Below are 18,255 nucleotides of genomic sequence, written 5' to 3'. Positions count from 1 at the left end.
CATTTAATCATGGAAAAATCCTTTTGGCCAGAAAATTTGGCAGAATTTGACCAGAATGATATTTTACTTATGTTATTTTACCTTTTTAAATATTTTTACCCTTTTAACTTTACTATCTGTTTAATTAAAAATTGGAAAAAAGATCAGTTTATTTTAAGATAAGAAAATTTTATAATTTTTTTTAAATTTCTGGCCAAATTCTTGCCAAATTTTATGGTCATTTAGCATTTACCGTTTAATCATGTCTATATTATTTTTTAAAACATGAATGTTCCTAGAAATATGTTGATTGAACTTTTTATCCATTATTAAAAGACGCTACAATAAATGAAATTGTCATTTACTTTTTTACTCAAATATTTTCATTTAATTAATATGCTAACATTTAGGACTTTGAAATCAATTAAAATTATATTTATTAAATCTTTGCTATTGATTTTTCTAATGTTGTCAAGATGCAAGCGCAATGGAATTTAATTTTGTTTGTCGCTTTTTCCTTTTTTCTCTTTATGAAGTTAAGGTTCGAGTGGAAAGAGATGGATAATAATTGTTAGACAACGTCTACTACTTTATTTTTCTTTATTCGTCATATTTCTTTTTTAGACATCTCTTAAGAAAAATTAATTAAAAGAGTTTTTACAGTAATTTCACTCTTGTTTATGTATTTCTTTTTTGGATTTTTCTAATGTCGTCAAGATGCAAGCCCAATGAAGTATATATAATTCTTGTAATTTTTCATTTTGTTTCATTTTTCTCTTTATGAGGTGACGATTCGAGTAGAAAAAGAAGCATGAAAAAGATGGATAGGAATTGTAAAACAACTTTTATTACTCTGTCTGTCTTAAGTCGTTCATCATGTTTCTTTTTTACACGTCTAACGATCCCATTTTGTCGTCATCTCTCTTGTATTTTCAATAAATAAGGTTGTCAATGACACCAAACTCCACAAACAAGAACTTGATCATGGGAACACTAGTTACTACTACTTTGAGGTTACTTATGTTCCCATGGTTAGCTTATGAACACATTTCGCCATTTCTAAACATAGCCAAGAAACTTGCGGACAGGGGATTCTTGATTTACCTATGTTCTACTTCGATTAATCTCAAATCCACCATCAACAAAATCCCTGAAAAGTATGCTGATTTGATTCACCTTATCGAACTTCACTTACCAGAATTACCCGAACTTCCTCCTCATTACCATACGACTAATGGTCTCCTGCCCCATCTCAACCACACCCTTAAAAAGGCCCTGAAAATGTCCAAACCAAACTTTTCAAAAATCTTGCAAAATCTGAAACCTGATTTGGTGATTTATGACATAATGCAGCAATGGGCTGAACACGTCACGAATGGACAGAACATTCCAGCAGTGAGGCTACTAACTTTCAGTGCAGCTGTGACTTCGTATTTTGTCAACTTAGTAAAGAAACTAGGAGTTAAATTCCCTTTTCCTGATATTTATCTCAGGAAAATTGAACAAGTAAAATTGGGTGAAATGTTGGAAAAATCTGCTAAAGATCAAGAACCCGATGATGAAGAACGTTTAGTGGATGGATATATACAAATCGCGCTTATATGTACCTCTAGAACTATAGAGGCCAAATACATAGATTTTCTTTCTGAATTGAGCACTATGAAAATTGTTCCAGTTGGTCCACCAGTCCAAGATTTGATCACTAATGATGCGGACGACATGGAGCTCATGGATTGGCTAGGAACAAAAGATGAGAATTCAACTGTTTCTTGTCAAAAGAAGATATGGAAGAAGTAGCTTTCGGGTTGGAGTATGTTAATTTCATATGGGTTGTAAGATTTCCAAAAGGGGAAGAGCAAAATCTCAAAGATGCTTTACCAAAAGGTTTTCTTGAAAGAATTGGAGAAAGGGGAAAAGTTTTAGACAAATTCGCACCACAACTAAGAATTCTAAATCATACAAGTACGGGAGGATTTATAAGTCATTGTGGTTGGAATTCAGTAATGGAAAGTATAGATTTCGGGGTTCCTATAATTGTCATGCCTATGCATCTTGATCAACCAATGAATGCTAGGTTGATCGTAGAATTGGGAGTTGCGGTGGAGATTGTTAGAGATGATGATGGGAAAATTCACAAAGGAGAAATCGCGGAAACTATTAAAAATGTCATAACAGAGAAAACAGGGGGAAAATTGAGGGGCAAAATGAGAGATATTAGCAAGAATTTAAAATGTACAAGAGGTGAAGAGATGGATGTTGCTGCTGAAGAGCTCATCAATTTTCTTAAGAACAGTGCTAAGTTGAATTAATGTCATATGTTATAATTCAATTATATTGTGTGTGAATTGTTTCTTGTTCTAGTTGATCTTCGAAATATGATGAAGTTGAAATAATGAGAAAAAAATATAGGCATAATACATATATTAGACCCTAAACTTGGCTTCAAATTTTAACTTTGACCTCCAACTTTCATGGTGCACAAATAGGCACTTTAACTTGTATAAAGTAGAACAAGTAAACACACGAGTCCTACATGGCACAATACACGTAGGACAAAAAATGACATGTAGGATGCCATGTAGGACATGTGTGTCTATTTGTTCTATTTTATACAAGTTAAAGTGCCTATTTGTGCACTATGAAAGTTGGAGGTCAAATTAAGTTAAAATTTGAAGCCAAGTTTAGGGTCCAATATATGTATTATGCCAAAAATATATAGTATATTCAATCACTTATTTTACACATCTTTTAAGAAATATTGATTAAAAAGATTTTAAAATCATTCTACTCTTATTCACGTATTTTTTTATTTGAATATTTCTAATGTCATCCAGATGCAGGAGTTAATATCTTATAAGGTTAGTGAACTATGAAAAATTATCTAGAAAAGTCATTGATATAAAATAAAGTTTAGTGACTTTGTTAGATAATTTGTCATAGTTTAATGACTTTTTAAGATATTAACTTGGATGTAAGTGCAATGAAGTTTAATTCTTCTTTATCAATATTTTTTCTTGTTTTTTTTTTCTCTTTATGAGGTGAAGGTTTAAGTAGAATTAGAAGCATGAAAGAGATAGATAAGAATTGTTAGACAATTCCTAATACTCTATTTGTCTTAAATTATTTGTCCTTTTTTTTATACGTCTCTTAACAAATATTAATTAAATTTTTTCTCTTTATAAGGTGAAGGTTCAAGACTTCAAGGAGAAAAAGAAGCATGAAAGAGACGGATAACAATTCTAAGACAACTTCTACTACTAGGTCCGTCTTAAATTATAACTCGGATTCTTTTACACGTTTCTTAAGAAATGATCATTAGAAAGGTTTGAAAATTATTTTACTTTTATTTAGGTGTTTCTTATTTGAACTAGGTGAGAAATTCTAATTTCTTACTTTAAAATTAATTTTAAAATTATTTTATTTATTTTTTGAGTCAACACAATTTGTTTCTCTTTGATAGAGTTCGAGTATGTTTGCCATGTAATTTCTCAAGAAAGATTATAGAGTCAAAATTTTGTATGTGATAACTTTTTTTAAAGCTCATAGGTCTTTTAGTTAATTGAGAGAGGGCCTTTTGGTTGAGAATAAGTTATTTCGAGATAATTATTCAAGATAAGTTATTATTTCATCATGTATGTGAGATAATTTATCTAATCACTATGATATAAATTGTGGGATAAATATTTTATGGACTACCTAATACCTCAAACCAAAATACAGAATAAAATAATCATGTATGTTATCCATGAATTATTATACCTTATACCTCACACCAAACGACTCATAAATCTTTATAACGGAAATATAATCCTAATAAACTTTAACTTTGTAATATTAATTAGGTGCAAACATTATTACATATTTTACCAGTATAATAATTTTTTAGATGAAAACAAATTCTAAAATAAATATTTATTAACATTGTGATACTGCTTTACTATAATCCTTTTTAATATTTTTAATTTGTTAAAATTAGTTGTGTTATATTATTATTATGCTCGTTTGTTCTTTACCTTATTATCTAGAGTGTGTTTTCATGTATCAATACAAAGATAATTTTGACATTTGATATCAATGACGAGATTTTGTTCACTACATTTAATTTTGCTCCTCAATTGTTAGTGTGATGGTGAGTAATCATGTTCCTCTTTTAAGTACACTTTTACTCTTAAAAAGATTATGTTATTTTTAAAAGTTTCGTACTTAATAATATAATATGCACACAATAATTTTATTTATATATATATATATATATATTGATATTCAGTTGTTCAATTTCTCCTATTTAATTCACAGTATTTTATTTTATTTTTGAAGGATAGGTATTGTGTTCATTTCTTGGTGCGTGAGAGCTTGGTAAATTATTTGATTTATAATGGCAAATGCAACATATTTTCTTTGACAACTACAATGACAATTCATAAATATAGTGTAAACCAACATTAGAGAGAAGAGAAGATCAATGCATAACGTTTGACTAAATACAATATCATAGTTTTGTTCTTTAAGTTATATTAAGGATGTACCACAATACTAACTTATTGATCGTATTTTAATTTTTAATTCATAATTCAATGCGTACGGTGTAGCTACTTTTAGATGTATAATGATTAACCACTATAAGATTAGAGACGAATCTAGGATTAGAAGACGACAGAGGCACTACTAATGGCTGATGTGGGTTAGTCGAAGCACCGACACTTCAACGAAAATGTATGAATATAAATTTAAAAAAATCTAACATAATCGAGTGTATACTTTGATATTGCTTGTTCGAATCTCACTTGAGCTTTTTTAATACCCTTAGTGTATACTTTAAGATTGCTAGTTCGAATCTCGAACTCGGGAAACACGAGTTGCTAAGAAGCACAACGACAAGGTGTTGGACCACTACACCAACTCAACTTATATGTTTTACCGTACACATTTAATTATATAATCCTTATTTAAGAATATACACGTATATACACAAAATAATTCCGAAGTGAACGGGTGCACATGCACCCACACCCTCAAAGGTGGGTCCGCCTCTGTATAAGATGACACGGGACTTGAGAATTCATATTGAAAGCTATAGAGATAATGATCAAAAACACATTTGAATCATCATTTTTACGTAGGTTTAGCACACCAACTACCAAATGTTCCCTTTTTCATTTTTCTACCAAAACTATTATCATATGTGTGTTAAAAACACACCTAGTTGAGTAGATAGTGATAGTTCAATCACGAAAAAACTGATAGTTGGCCTAATCAACTTCAGATGTGTTTTAATATATAAATGGTGATAATTCATGTAAAAATTAAACAAAGTCATATTTTGAGAATGTAGAATTGTAGGATCAATTTATAAGTTGCATCCTATTCATTTTATTTTTTTCATTATTTCAACCTCCATATATTTTGAAGACAAACAAAGCACCTCACATACAATATTATTTTGTTAATTGAATCACAACATACCACATTATTTGTACTTATTACTATTCCTACAAAGTTGAATTAGCTCTTCAGCAGCAGCATTCATCTCTTCCTCTCTTATAGATTTCAAATTCTTGCTGATATCTCTTACTTTGCCCCTCAAAATTTCCCCTGTTTCCCCTGTTATGACATCTTTAAGAGTTTCCGCGATTTCTCCTCTGTGAATATTCCCATCATCATCTCTAACGATTTCCATCGCGACTCCCAATTCAACTATCAACTTAGCATTTATTGGTTGATCGTTATGCATAGGCATTGCTATTATAGGAACCCCAAAATCTAAACTTTCCATTACTGAATTCCATCCACAATGACTTATAAATCCTCCGGTACTCGGATGATTTAGAATTCTTGGTTGTGGTGCAAATTTGTCCAAAACTCTTCCCCTTTCTCCAATTCTTTCAAGAAAACCCTTTGGCAATGCATCTTCAAGATTTTGGTCTTCCCCTTTTGGAAATCTTGCAACCCATATGAAATTAACATTACTTAACTCCAACCCGAAAGCTACTTCTTCCATATCTTCTTTTGACAAGAAATACTCACTCCCAAAGGAGACAAAAACAGTTGAATTCTCATCTTTTGTTCCTAGCCATTCCATGAGCTCCTTGTCGTCCGCGTTGTTAGTGATTGGATCTTGGACTGGTGGACCAACAGGAACAACCTTCCAATTGATCAATTCAGTGCAATGATCTATGTATTTTGCCTCTATAGTTCTAGAGGTACTTATCAGCATGATTTGAATATTTCCATCCACTAAACGATCCTCGAAATCTTTAGCATACATTTTTTCTTGTTCAATTTTGCTGAGATTAATCGCGGGGAATGGGAATACAGCCTCTGGTTTCTTTACTAAGTAAAAAAGATACGAAAACACAGCTGCACCAAAAGTTATGAGCTTGACAGCTGGAATGTTCTGTTCCTTCGCGACGTGTTCAGCCCATTGCTGCAACATGTCATAAATCACCAAATCAGGTTTCAGATTTTGCAAGATTTTCGAGAAGTTTGGTTTGGACATTTCCAGGGCCTTATGAAGGGTGTTATTGAGATGGGGTGGGAGACCATTGGTCGTATGGTAATGAGGAGGAAGTTTGGGTAATTCTGGTAAGTGAAGTTCGATAAGTTGAATCGAATCAGCATACTTTTCAGGGACTTTCTTGATGGTGGATTTGAGATTTATCGGTGTAGAACAGAGGTAAATCAAGAATCCCCTGTCCGCGAGTTTCTTGGCTACGTTTAGAAATGGAGAAATGTGTCCATAAGCTAACCATGGAAACATGAGTACCTTCAGAGTAGCCATGATCAAAGTATTGAAAAGACACTAAATTTGTGATTCTAAATGAGAGATGGGCCCTTTGGTGGCATTGGATGCCTTATTTATAAGAGATAGAATTGACATAATTAGATTGAAAATTAATATGTTTTTGCCAAATAATTATTTGGCAAATGAAAGTCAAAAGAATTGACATTTAAGAGTCAAAGTGTGGAAATTCTTATTACTCACATTTAAAAATAGTAAAAAATATTTAATAAAGAATTATCTCTCTCCTTAAAAGTAGCAAAAGATATTTAATTAAGACTATTTTGACACTATATACAGATTATTTTCCCCATCTATTTTGCTAGAAGCTATGATGAAAAACTCAATAAATATCCACGTAACAAATTTGTATACATCTGTTTGTATTAGTATTCAAATACTAATTTGTATTTGTCAAATAGGTTTGTATTGGACACATTCACTGGTATTCATTGGCCAATATTCATCTAATAAATTTGTATGGCTTTCTTTAGGTCGAAATTGATATCCATTAGTTCGTATTCACCTAACAAATATGTATACATTTTTATAAATTGAGGTTCAATTTCATTGGTATGTATTCATCTAATAGATATACATTTGCTTGCATTACCAATTATATAATTTCACACTGTTATCTATTGATCCGTATTCATTAATAAATTTGTATACATTTGATTGAGACAAAATTAATATTCATTATCAAATTTAATCAACGAAATTTAATATTTACCAAACTGTCATTAATAAATAAATCATATAAGTACCAAAATGAATTCTGTAAAAGCAAATTAGTGTATTCTATAACTTTGGTATTAGAGGGGAAGAAAAGGTCAGACTCTATGAAATTGACTAAAATAAATATGAAAGAAAAAGACAATGATGCAACAAAAAAATAAAGCAAAACCTATGGAAGTAGAAAATAATTATCATCCATATTTTCTTTTCTAATTTTAAGGAGAAACTTTAGTTGGTAGTAAGAAGAGAGAGAAAATACTACTCTCCTTGTTCCAACTTTATATGACTTACTTTCTTTTTAATCATTCCCAAAAAGAATGACACATTTTCATATTAAGTAACAATTAAACTTTAAAATACACATTTTACCCTTAATGAATGATTCACTGTCACACAAATATCTATTACTCATTTTAGACCATAAATTTAAAAAAATATTCCTTTCTTTCTTCAACTTTGAGTCAAATCAATCTAACTCATATAAAATGAGACACAGGAGTTACATTTTAATCGCTACAAGAGAAAAATGATATGGACTTGAGAATTTATATCGAAAGCTAAAGAAATAATGGTCAAACATATATCTGAACTTCGCAGTTTCACATTCTAACTATTACATGTTCTCTTATCCTATCTGAACTATTGTCGACTGTTCTATTTTTCTATCTGAATTATCACCATATATATGTTAAAACACATCTAGTTGAGTAGATGATTAAGAACAACTGAGAGTTGACCTAATCAACTTGAAATGCGTTTTAATACATAGATACTGATAATTCGAATAGGAAGAGAGACAACTAATAGTTCGCAAAGCTAAAGAAAGTCATATTTGAGAATCTTATTATTTTTCTCAATATATTTTGAAGACAAACAAAAGCACCTCACATACAATATTATTTTGTTAATTGAATTACAACATACCACATTATTTGCACTTATTACTATTCCTACAAAGTTCAATTAGCTCCTGAGCAGCAGCATCCATCTCTTCACCTCTTACAGATTTCAAATTCTTGCTGATATCTCTCACTTTAGCCCTCAAATTTTCCCCTGTTTCCCCTGTTATGACACATTTAAGAATTTTTGCGATTTCTCCTCTGTGAATTTTCCCATTATTATCTCTTACAATCTCCACTGCGACTCCCAATTCTACAATCAACCTCGCATTCATTGGTTGTTCAAGATGCATAGGCATGGCAATTATAGGAACCCCGAAATCTATACTTTCCATTACTGAATTCCAACCACAATGACTTATAAATCCTCCGGTACTCATATGATTTAGAATTCTTGGTTGTGGTGCAAATTTGTCCAAAACTCTTCCCCTTTCTCCAATTCTTTCAAGAAAACCTTTTGGCAATGCATCTTCATGATTTCGCTCTTCCCCTTTTGGAAATCTTACAACCCATATGAAATTAACATTACTTAACTCCAACCCGAAAGCTACTTCTTCCATATCTTCTTTTGACAAGAAATACTCACTCCCAAAGGAGACAAAAACAGTTGAATTCTCATCTTTTGTTCCTAACCAATCTATAAGCTCCATGTCGTCAGCGTCATCATTGATCGAATCTTGGAATGGTGGACCAACTGGAATAACCTTCAAATTGAGGAAATCAGTGCAATAATCTATGTATTTGTCCTCTATAATTCTAGAGGTACTCATCAGCATAATTTGTCCATTTCCATCAGCTTGACGATCCCCTTCATCAGGTTCTATCTCTTTAGCACATTTTAAAGTTTCATTCATTTTTACTTGTTCATTTTTCCTGAGATAAATTTCAGGGAATGGGAATACATCCTCTGGTTTATTCAGTGATATTGTAAAATACGAAAACACAGTTGCACCCGAAGTTAGGAGCTTAACTGCTGGAATGTTGTGTTCATTCGCGACACGTTCAGCCCATTGCTGCAATATGTCATAAATCACCAAATCAGGTTTCAGATTTTCCAAGATTTTTGAGAAGTTTGGTTTGGACATTTTCAGGGCTTTTTGAAGGGTGTGATGGAGATGGGGTGGGAGATCATTGGTCGTATGGTAATGAGGAGGAAGTTCGGGTAATTCTGGTAAGTGAAGTTCGACAAGCTGAATCGAATCAGCATACTTTTCAGGGATTTTCTTGCTGGCATATTTGAGATTGATGGGCGTAGAACAGAGGTAAATCAAGAATTCCCTATCCGCGAGTTTCTTGGCTACGTTTAGAAATGGAGAGATGTGTCCATAAGCCAAAAATGGGAACATCAGTACCCTCAAAGTACTAAGAGGCTCTGTAACTTGTTTAGCCATGATCAAAATCTTGAAATGAAAGAAGGGTGAGAAATGAGAGATGGTTTCTCTATGGAGTTGGCTTGCTTATTTATTAAAGAGAAAAGACTCAAATATATATCGAACTTTGAGAAAATGTTCATCTATGACATTCGTTCAAAATTTATCTCATCTATGTCATTTCTGTTTGAGAAAAGGCTCATACATGTCATTATTTGTTAACTAAAATGACATAGGTGAGCCTTTTTCTCAAAGTTCGATGACATATTTGAGTCATTTCCCTTTTAAAAATGATTTACTTAATTACGTAAACAAATCATAACAAACCATGTATACGGAATAAATTTGCAACATCAGATTTATTTTCAATTAACAAACAATGACATAGATGAGTTTTATCTCAAACGAAAATGACATAAATGAATCAAACTTTTATTCAATGGCACAAATGGACTCTTTTTTCTTAAAGTTTGATGATACATTTGAAAAGAAAAGTGCTAAATGGCCAGAATTTGGCCAGAAAATTAAAAAAATTATAATATTTTTTTTAATTTTAAAACAAACTGATCTTTTTTTTCATTTTTTAGTTAAAATATATTAAAGTTAAAAGGATAAAAATATTTAAAATGATAAAATAACATAACTAAAATATCATTCTAGCCAAAAAGATTTTTCTATTTGAAATTTTTTCCTTTACTATTAAAAACATAAGAGAGATGAGGACAAAAGGGAATCATCTACACAAATACGTTACAACTTTTACATTAAAAGCTCATCGAAAAATACACATTACTCAATTCCCCAAAAAGTGATGACAACAATGTAGGTGAAAAATACGAAAACCTATGACTTTCTATAAATGATCACATTACTCCCACCGTCCTACAAAAACTATAAGTAAAAGAATAATTTTACTACTCTCTCCGTCTCATTTTATATATCATCCCTTTCTATAAATAGTTGAGCCACAATACTTGTCATTTTATAAAATTTATACATAAATTACCATATTTTGCCTATTATACCCTTGATAGAATAGTTAATTAATCTTGTCATTTATTAATAAAGTTGACTTAAGAAAACATTAAATAAGGGTAGAAGGTTAAGTTACATCATTTCTTAATGCAAGTGCAAAGTAAAAAGGTGACATATAAAATGAGACGGAGGGAATATATTATCCTTTGAATATAATAAATATAATGTCTTGAAAAGTGTAATATGAAAATGACTATAATTAATGATAAAAGTAAATTATGAATTAAGTGTAAAATTACCCATTGATTTCATAAAGTGGACAAGTATTGTAACGACCGGGTTCCGTCGTTATAGAAATGTCAACGGGGAAAAATTTGGGGCCGGAAAAACTTTTTCGTAGTATTTGTATTTTCCCAACTTTGTCCAGATTTGGACGAAATCAGAGTCCTTGAGGTGTGGAAAAATCTGGTAACAATCGGGTCAGTTGTTTTTTAGTTTGATTGCATGAGTAGTTAGATAACTTGTTAAGGAAATCGTACGACTTTACAGAATTGAATTTGGGTGAGTAGATCTCCGGGAATCGATCTTAGCGTGAATAGTATTTTCTAAGCGTCGTGGGTTAAAAGTGTGTTGTGGAATGGGAGTTTGTAATTCTTTAAAATAGCTCTCTGTTTTGAAAATGCCGTTTTGGCGGGGCCACTACAGTGGGATATGGGGCGTTGTAGCGGGTACGATGAGACTTAAAATCGTAGGGTAAAGAGGAATAGTTCACTGGTTCAAGAGTGCCGCTCTAGCGGGGTGAAGGTCGTTGTGGCGGGCCAGACGCGACTTAATGTCGTTAATAAACCTCTAAATGACCTCATTATGCACTTTTCAACTTTTTGAGCTAAGGAACGACCCCCATGTGACTCTTACTCGTTTTCCACCATTCTTGAAGCTAAATGTAAGTTTTTCACTCCCCGAATCCATTTTTCGATCCGTAGAACCTAATAGAATGGGTCAATAATGACGGGGAAGGGTTTTGTTATAGATTCTATGGCTAAAACAACCCTAAATTGGTTAGTTGGGATCATAGGTTTGATTTAGGGTTCATAGAATTGTTATAGTTTTGGGTAATTAGCGATTGATTGTTGATTCCCGTGTTATTGTGATTATTTGTAGACCAAGAACAAGCAGAACGAATCCGAAAAGGGAAAAATCAAGTTTCTTAGGGTTTCAAGCTTGTTTTGAGGTAGGTGATGGTTGTGATTCTATGATTGTGTGATGTATGTTTGTTCTTGCTTCATTATGATACTTGTATATGTATGAATGTTGCAATGTTGATCACACTTGTTGTAAATGAGATAGATGAAATATCATTGCCATGAAATCATGACTTAAATGTATGATCTTGATGATGTACTTGTGTTTGTGAATGTGGTGTGTGAATGGGATCGGATTGCCACGTTCCGGCATGCTAACTGTTTGAGTTTGGGTTCCGTGAGAGGACCAATGATGTGCTATAAAATGTGAAGTTGTTCATAAAGGTTGATAATGTTGAATATGTTGATATATATGCATGTGATTATAATGTTGTTTGATTTGTTTATGTTGCACTAGTGGGATAGCCACGTGATCCGACCAGTACACTTTGATTGTGTACTGATTCTGCACTTGCTCTTATTTTTGTTGAGTACAGGGCATCTTCACGCGACTATTGACAGACCTCGCATAGAGATTAGTGATCATCGCTTCGAATTCAAGGGTGAGCCAATTCTTCTGGGCTGCCATGGGATTCTCTTTCGTCTATGTCCATCATTTCCGAACTTAGATAGTAGTTCTAGTTAGTTGATTAGTTCATTAGTTTGGGGACGTATCCATTCTTGTTTAGACTTGGATCATTTGTTTAGATGTTTTGGTACATTGACTTTCAGGTTCTAGGTATTAAATTTCCGCATTTGTTAGTTAATTAACTTGCCTCCGTAACTTAATTGCCTTAGTTTTTAGATTATTTGCTTGGGTTGGGTTGTAGTAGTGGTTCTCCCACCGGAGTATTAGTGTGGGTGCCAATCACGACGGTCTGGTTCGTGACAAGTACTGTTGGATATCCTAAAATAGTATAGTGAACAACTATTGTTGGACGGAGGGAGTAGTTTCTTAAAATTTTATTTCCTCCGTCCAACAATAGCTGTCCATTATACTATTTTGGTATGTCATCGAAAGCTCATCGAAAAATACACATTATATGATTATTATATTCATGTTTTAGTTTGACTAAAAATAATAAGATAGAAGGATGATCGTCTTGTGGAAGTGGATATAAAAAGGAGCTCATAAGATTGTGCATTAATTTTATATTTTGTTCCTTATTTTTTTCTACTAGTTCTGGATACGTGCGTTGCACGTGTAATCAATACTAATCCTTCGCAAGAACAATTAAATTATAAGTCAATTTTTGACAACCTTATTATCCATAAATTGTCAAGACTTAATTATTATGTAGTTGGAATAACATAAAATAATGGCATATTCCTAAATTATTGAACAATTATAAAGGAGGTGATAATTGTCGCATGCCTTTGATCTTGGATTGGAGAGAAGACGAGGTTAAAATTTGTGAAGATAGAATGTTCTTAGTCTAATAGGACTTATAGTTATGTATTAGAGATCCAAAATCAATAGATGATTCTTCTCGTTCCTTTATGACTTATTTGCATATCGTAAATTAAATATTATTGAATTAATCCCTCTTTTAAAGGTATCCAATATAGAGAAGTCAAAAGGCAAATTATAGAGGCAAGATCATTTCTAAGAAATGATCATTATCAACAAATTAGAGATATTATCAAAGAAAACAAAGTCATAAAGCTTCGACATTCATGATCATTTTGAAATATGTACATAGTGATATCTGCAAGATTCCTATACAACTGTACTTTAAAATGTAACGATGAGTAGAAAAAAATCAAGAGAAGTTATATATAACACAAATACAATTTAAGAAATTAAGTGAACCAACTTTCCTATGCTTACCTCCTAGAGATAGCTAAATAAGAAGACGATAAATATTGCTACACTATTGAGTATTACTGAGATACCAAAATCTTGAGAAACTATATATGACGACAATATTCGTAGCATTCCAAACAAAATTATCTTATTCTTTCATTCATGTGAAAAGCACAACATAAAAAGCACAATAATTTATTTTAGAAATAATAACTAAATGACTCATATTTAAACATGACAGGCTGAATTTTTGTTACATACCATGTAAGTTTACACCTACGATATTGTTTCATCCAGATAGTGAGAATTAACTATATGCTAAATGTCCATTTATATAAGATAAATTTAATTTATCAAGTAGAAAATTCAGCATTAATTTTTGCTAATTATGATGTAAGGAAATCAAAAGTTTTGCAACAATATTTATTGTAGCTATTACTTAGCATTTAAGATAATTTATGAATATAATTCATTGCACTTTTTTTATAGTTTTGCACGTTAGGAGTATCTGAAGAGATTGATTTAAATATTGCAAAACTTTTGATTTTCTTCTATCATTTAATAATACAAATATTCATTGTATTTATATTAATTCATGTCACAAGTTGTGTTTTAACTTCCGAAAACTTACAGTAATATTATGGGGTTTTCCATTGTAGAATATTATTATTATTATTATTATGTATTTATATTTTTGTCCATAAATATATAAGAATAGTGTTTAATAGAATATGATAATATTTATTAATAATTAATGTGTATTTACATTTTTTTCATCAATATTATGACATTATAAGGATATTTTCGTAATTCAACTTTTGACTTGGAGGCTTCCCACTTACAATATAATATATAAATATATATATATATGACTATGAATATGATAATTAAAGTCATAACTCATAACAATGATATCATATTATTGACATAATATATAAACAAGACCCTTAACTTGACTTCAATTGGTAACTATGGACCTTTAACTTTGAGTGTGCACAAGTAGACACTTAAACTTGTATAAAATTGAACAAATAGACACATTTGTATGGCATCCTACATGACAATTTTGTGTCCTACATGGCATTCTATGTGTATTATGTCACGTAAGACATGTGTGTCTACTTGTTCAATTTTATATAAGTTTAAGTGTCTACTTGTGCACACTCAAAGTTGGACAACATAGATATCAGTTGAAACCAAACTAAAGGGCATATTTATGTATTATGCCTATTTTTTATTTTGTACTTTATGAGTATGAATTTTTTATTGTCACCGATTTATACTTTTGGTTCGATATTATAACTTAGGACTTTGTAGGAAATCGCTAACTACTGACCATATGTTTTCTTCTGTAATATCAATTAGGCATAACACATAAATATGACTCTTAACTTGGCTTCAAATTTTAACTTTGACCTTAAACTTTCAAAGTTCATAAAGAGGCATTTTAACTATCCAACTCTTAAATAAAAAAAAAACACTCGAATATTGCAGCCCAAACATGTGAAATACAGACGCTCCAACGTAGATTAATGAGTCACTCAATGGTTGTCGACTAATTAAAAAATTTACATGTAGATATTAGAATTAAAAGTAATTAAATAATATTCAAATTAATACAAGGGTGAAACTGTTCCATTTTATCCTATTTCTCTCTCAAAATCGCAAACCCCTAGCTGGGGATTTACAACCAAAATCATGAATCAAGGGAAAATCGTTCATGATTTGTGCTAAAAGTTCATATAGTCTAATGTTTATATGTTCATCTTCCTCAATTTAGTCCAGGTATTTTTAATTTTTCCCTTTTGAAAGTTAATTTTTGATAGAAGGTAGAATCTTTGCTTAAATTTGGATTGTTTGCAGACCAACGACCTGTATTGTTTGCGGACTAAGAAATCTTCAATTATAGCTCTTTTCCCACAATGACAAAAAAAAAAATTAGAAGCCATTTGCACTAAAAACAAGCAAAAATCGTGCTAAAGAGAGAGAAAAAAACTTGATTTGAAAGAAGAGGAAAAAATGGGATTTTGATTAGAAAATATACAGATATATATAAAAGGGATTCATTAAGGGTATAATTGTCATTTCAACATATATTTTACTGTTGTGGGCCTCGAAATTTACTCCTGACGCGCACAAACTGAGTGTATATCACGTGGTTTGCTAGGTGGGATTCAAGTGTTTTTTTATTCAAGAGTTGGATAGTTAAAGTGCCTCTTTGTGCACTTTGAAAGTTTAAGGTCAAAGTTAAAATTTGAAACCAAGTTAAAGGTCCTATTTATGTGTTATGCTTATCAATTAAATGTCTAGGTAAATATAAATAAGGTATAATACATAAATATGCCTTTTAACTTGATCTCAATTTAAATTTATGCCCTCTAACTTTGAGTTTGCACAAGTAGACACTTAAACTTTTATAAAGTAGAACAAATAGACACATGTGTCCTACATGACATCCTACATGACAATATGGATTCTATATATATAATATGTCACGTATACTCATGTGTCTACTTGTTCAACTATATACTCGTGCACACCCTAAGTTGGAGGACATAAATATAAAATGAGACCAAGTTAAAAGGCAAATATGTATTATGCCTATAAATAAATATATAAAGTCACAACCATGCACCACAAATACACAGTTTGAGCAAAACGTGTGTTTGGCATATGGGGGAAAGTGGAAACATGACATATCCATTATCTCCCTCACTAACAAATTGGTAAACGTCAAAGTCTTCCTCATGAGGTCCCTTCGATCAACTTGCAACTTTCCCATCAATGACCAAACACAAGTCTTCCATTGGTAATAAAAGGCCACAAAGCTTCCATTTATATAATAATAATAACAACAATAATTGTGAAGTCTCAGCTCAACCTGAGTAATACACAAATGTCTAAAGGAACCTCTCAGCTTAAATATTTCACATTAATCCTTCAAATCATCTTTCTGCAAACATCCAATGCTTGGAAGATCAACTGTTCTGATTCTGCTTGTGGAGATATCCGTAACATAAGATTCCCTTTTCATTTAAACACCGATCCAAAACATTGTCGTCTTTCAGGATTTGAATTTGCTTGTGAAGGTAACCAAACAGTTATATGGTTATCCTCCAAGAAGTTGCACGTTCAAAGCATCGACTATGCTAATCAGACAATTCACTTGGTAGATCCGACTTTACAAACAGATGATCTATGTTCTCTCATACCTTCTAAGCTTATTACCTTTCTCAAATACAATAATTTCTTCAGGCGCTCATACTTTTATGCATCACAGCGTAGAATAGCAGCGCCCATTTTCATGTTCAACTGTCCATCTGCTGTTAATGATTCGACATTTGTGGAAATTAGTGGCTGCAAATTAAGCAGATACACTTATTTAAAGATTGGAGAGATGAAAGTCTCTGAAGTGAGTGATGGATGCAGAGCAGAATTTATAGGCTTCACCTCATGGCCTAATATTAACAACATTTCCCTTTCTGATATTCATCAAGCAATTCTCTACGGATTTGAGTTTTCTTATTCTTCGTGGGGTAACATTCTTTTCTATCCTCTATACGTAAGAAACTAGGAAAACATTTTATTATTTAATTATATTCTCAACATTCACTCACTACAGTTTAATTTTTACACGTCTTTGTAGGTTTATTGGAATTGATTTTCGGTGAGGACTCAAACTTTTATCTACATATACTTTTTATTCTCCATTGATCTCTCATTCTAAAATATTTGCGCTTTAATCTATCCAGAGATCAGTATTTGGCTGCTTCAGTATTTCGTGTGTAAGCTCCTATATATCCCTTTAGTAATCTATATGTTATTTGGATGGACACAGATTAACATTCCATTGATCATGTGTTTTATCATCTCTATGGTTCGTCATGACTTTTCAAATGTGCAGTGTATTTGGGAGCAAAATTTGTAATAGGCCTTCCGTTGGTAATTGCATTTCTGGTGTACAAATTCAAAAGGAGGCATTTGTCAATGTACGATATGATTGAAGGCTTTTTGCAAACACAAAACAATTTCATGCCTATAAGATATAATTACTCCAACATAAAAAGAATGACCAGAGGATTCAAAGAGAAATTAGGCGAGGGAGGTTACGGAACTGTGTACAAAGGAAAGCTTCAAAGTGGAAGAGATGCAGCAGTGAAGATGTTGAGCAAGCCTAAAGCTGATGGGCAAGATTTCATGAATGAAGTAGCTACCATGGGAAGGATTCATCATGTCAACGTGGTTGGACTCGTGGGGTATTGCATTGAGGGAACAAAGCGTGCTCTTGTTTACGACTTCATGCCCAATGGATCACTTGATAAGTACATCAGCACTAGTCAAGAAGGAAGTCCTCTGTTAAGTTGGCAGAGGAAGTATGACATTATTCTTGGAGTGGCTCGAGGAATCGGGTATTTGCATCGAGGCTGTGATGTACGAATTTTGCATTTTGACATCAAACCACACAACATTCTTTTGGATGAGAATTTCATTCCAAAGATTTCTGACTTTGGGCTTGCGAAATTATATC

At 31.9% G+C, this 18,255-nt stretch overlaps 3 protein-coding genes and 1 pseudogene across 17 annotated transcripts in view; 2 read left to right on the top strand and 2 right to left on the bottom strand.

Moving 5' to 3' along the window:
- Positions 1-18,255, top strand: part of LOC125844329 (rust resistance kinase Lr10-like) — a 368,189-nt gene that overhangs the window by 27,064 nt on the left and 322,870 nt on the right. For 10 of the 14 annotated variants that reach the window (XM_049523633.1, XM_049523631.1, XM_049523637.1 and 7 more), the window contains exon 2: positions 16,817-17,263. In XM_049523633.1, coding sequence (XP_049379590.1) covers positions 16,817-17,263 — 447 coding nt within the window. Of the gene's footprint in view, positions 1-16,816; positions 17,264-17,373; positions 17,395-18,255 lie in introns of all 14 variants that reach the window. The other 4 variants (XM_049523636.1, XM_049523627.1, XM_049523628.1 and 1 more) reach the window with 1 other exon arrangement.
- Positions 1-18,255, bottom strand: part of LOC125844332 (beta-D-glucosyl crocetin beta-1,6-glucosyltransferase-like) — a 219,857-nt gene that overhangs the window by 24,482 nt on the left and 177,120 nt on the right. The gene's annotated exons all lie outside the window — the stretch shown is intronic.
- On the top strand, positions 964-2,327 carry LOC125844352 (beta-D-glucosyl crocetin beta-1,6-glucosyltransferase-like; annotated as a pseudogene).
- Positions 5,310-6,757, bottom strand: LOC125844355 (beta-D-glucosyl crocetin beta-1,6-glucosyltransferase-like). The gene has a single exon (XM_049523661.1). It carries the CDS (start codon positions 6,755-6,757, stop codon positions 5,447-5,449), a length of 1,311 nt encoding a protein of 436 aa, XP_049379618.1. The 3' UTR covers positions 5,310-5,446.

This window comes from Solanum stenotomum, chromosome 11 (assembly GCF_019186545.1).
Source record: "Solanum stenotomum isolate F172 chromosome 11, ASM1918654v1, whole genome shotgun sequence".
Lineage (NCBI taxonomy): Eukaryota > Viridiplantae > Streptophyta > Magnoliopsida > Solanales > Solanaceae > Solanum > Solanum stenotomum.
This window is presented reverse-complemented; position numbering and strand designations above follow the sequence as displayed.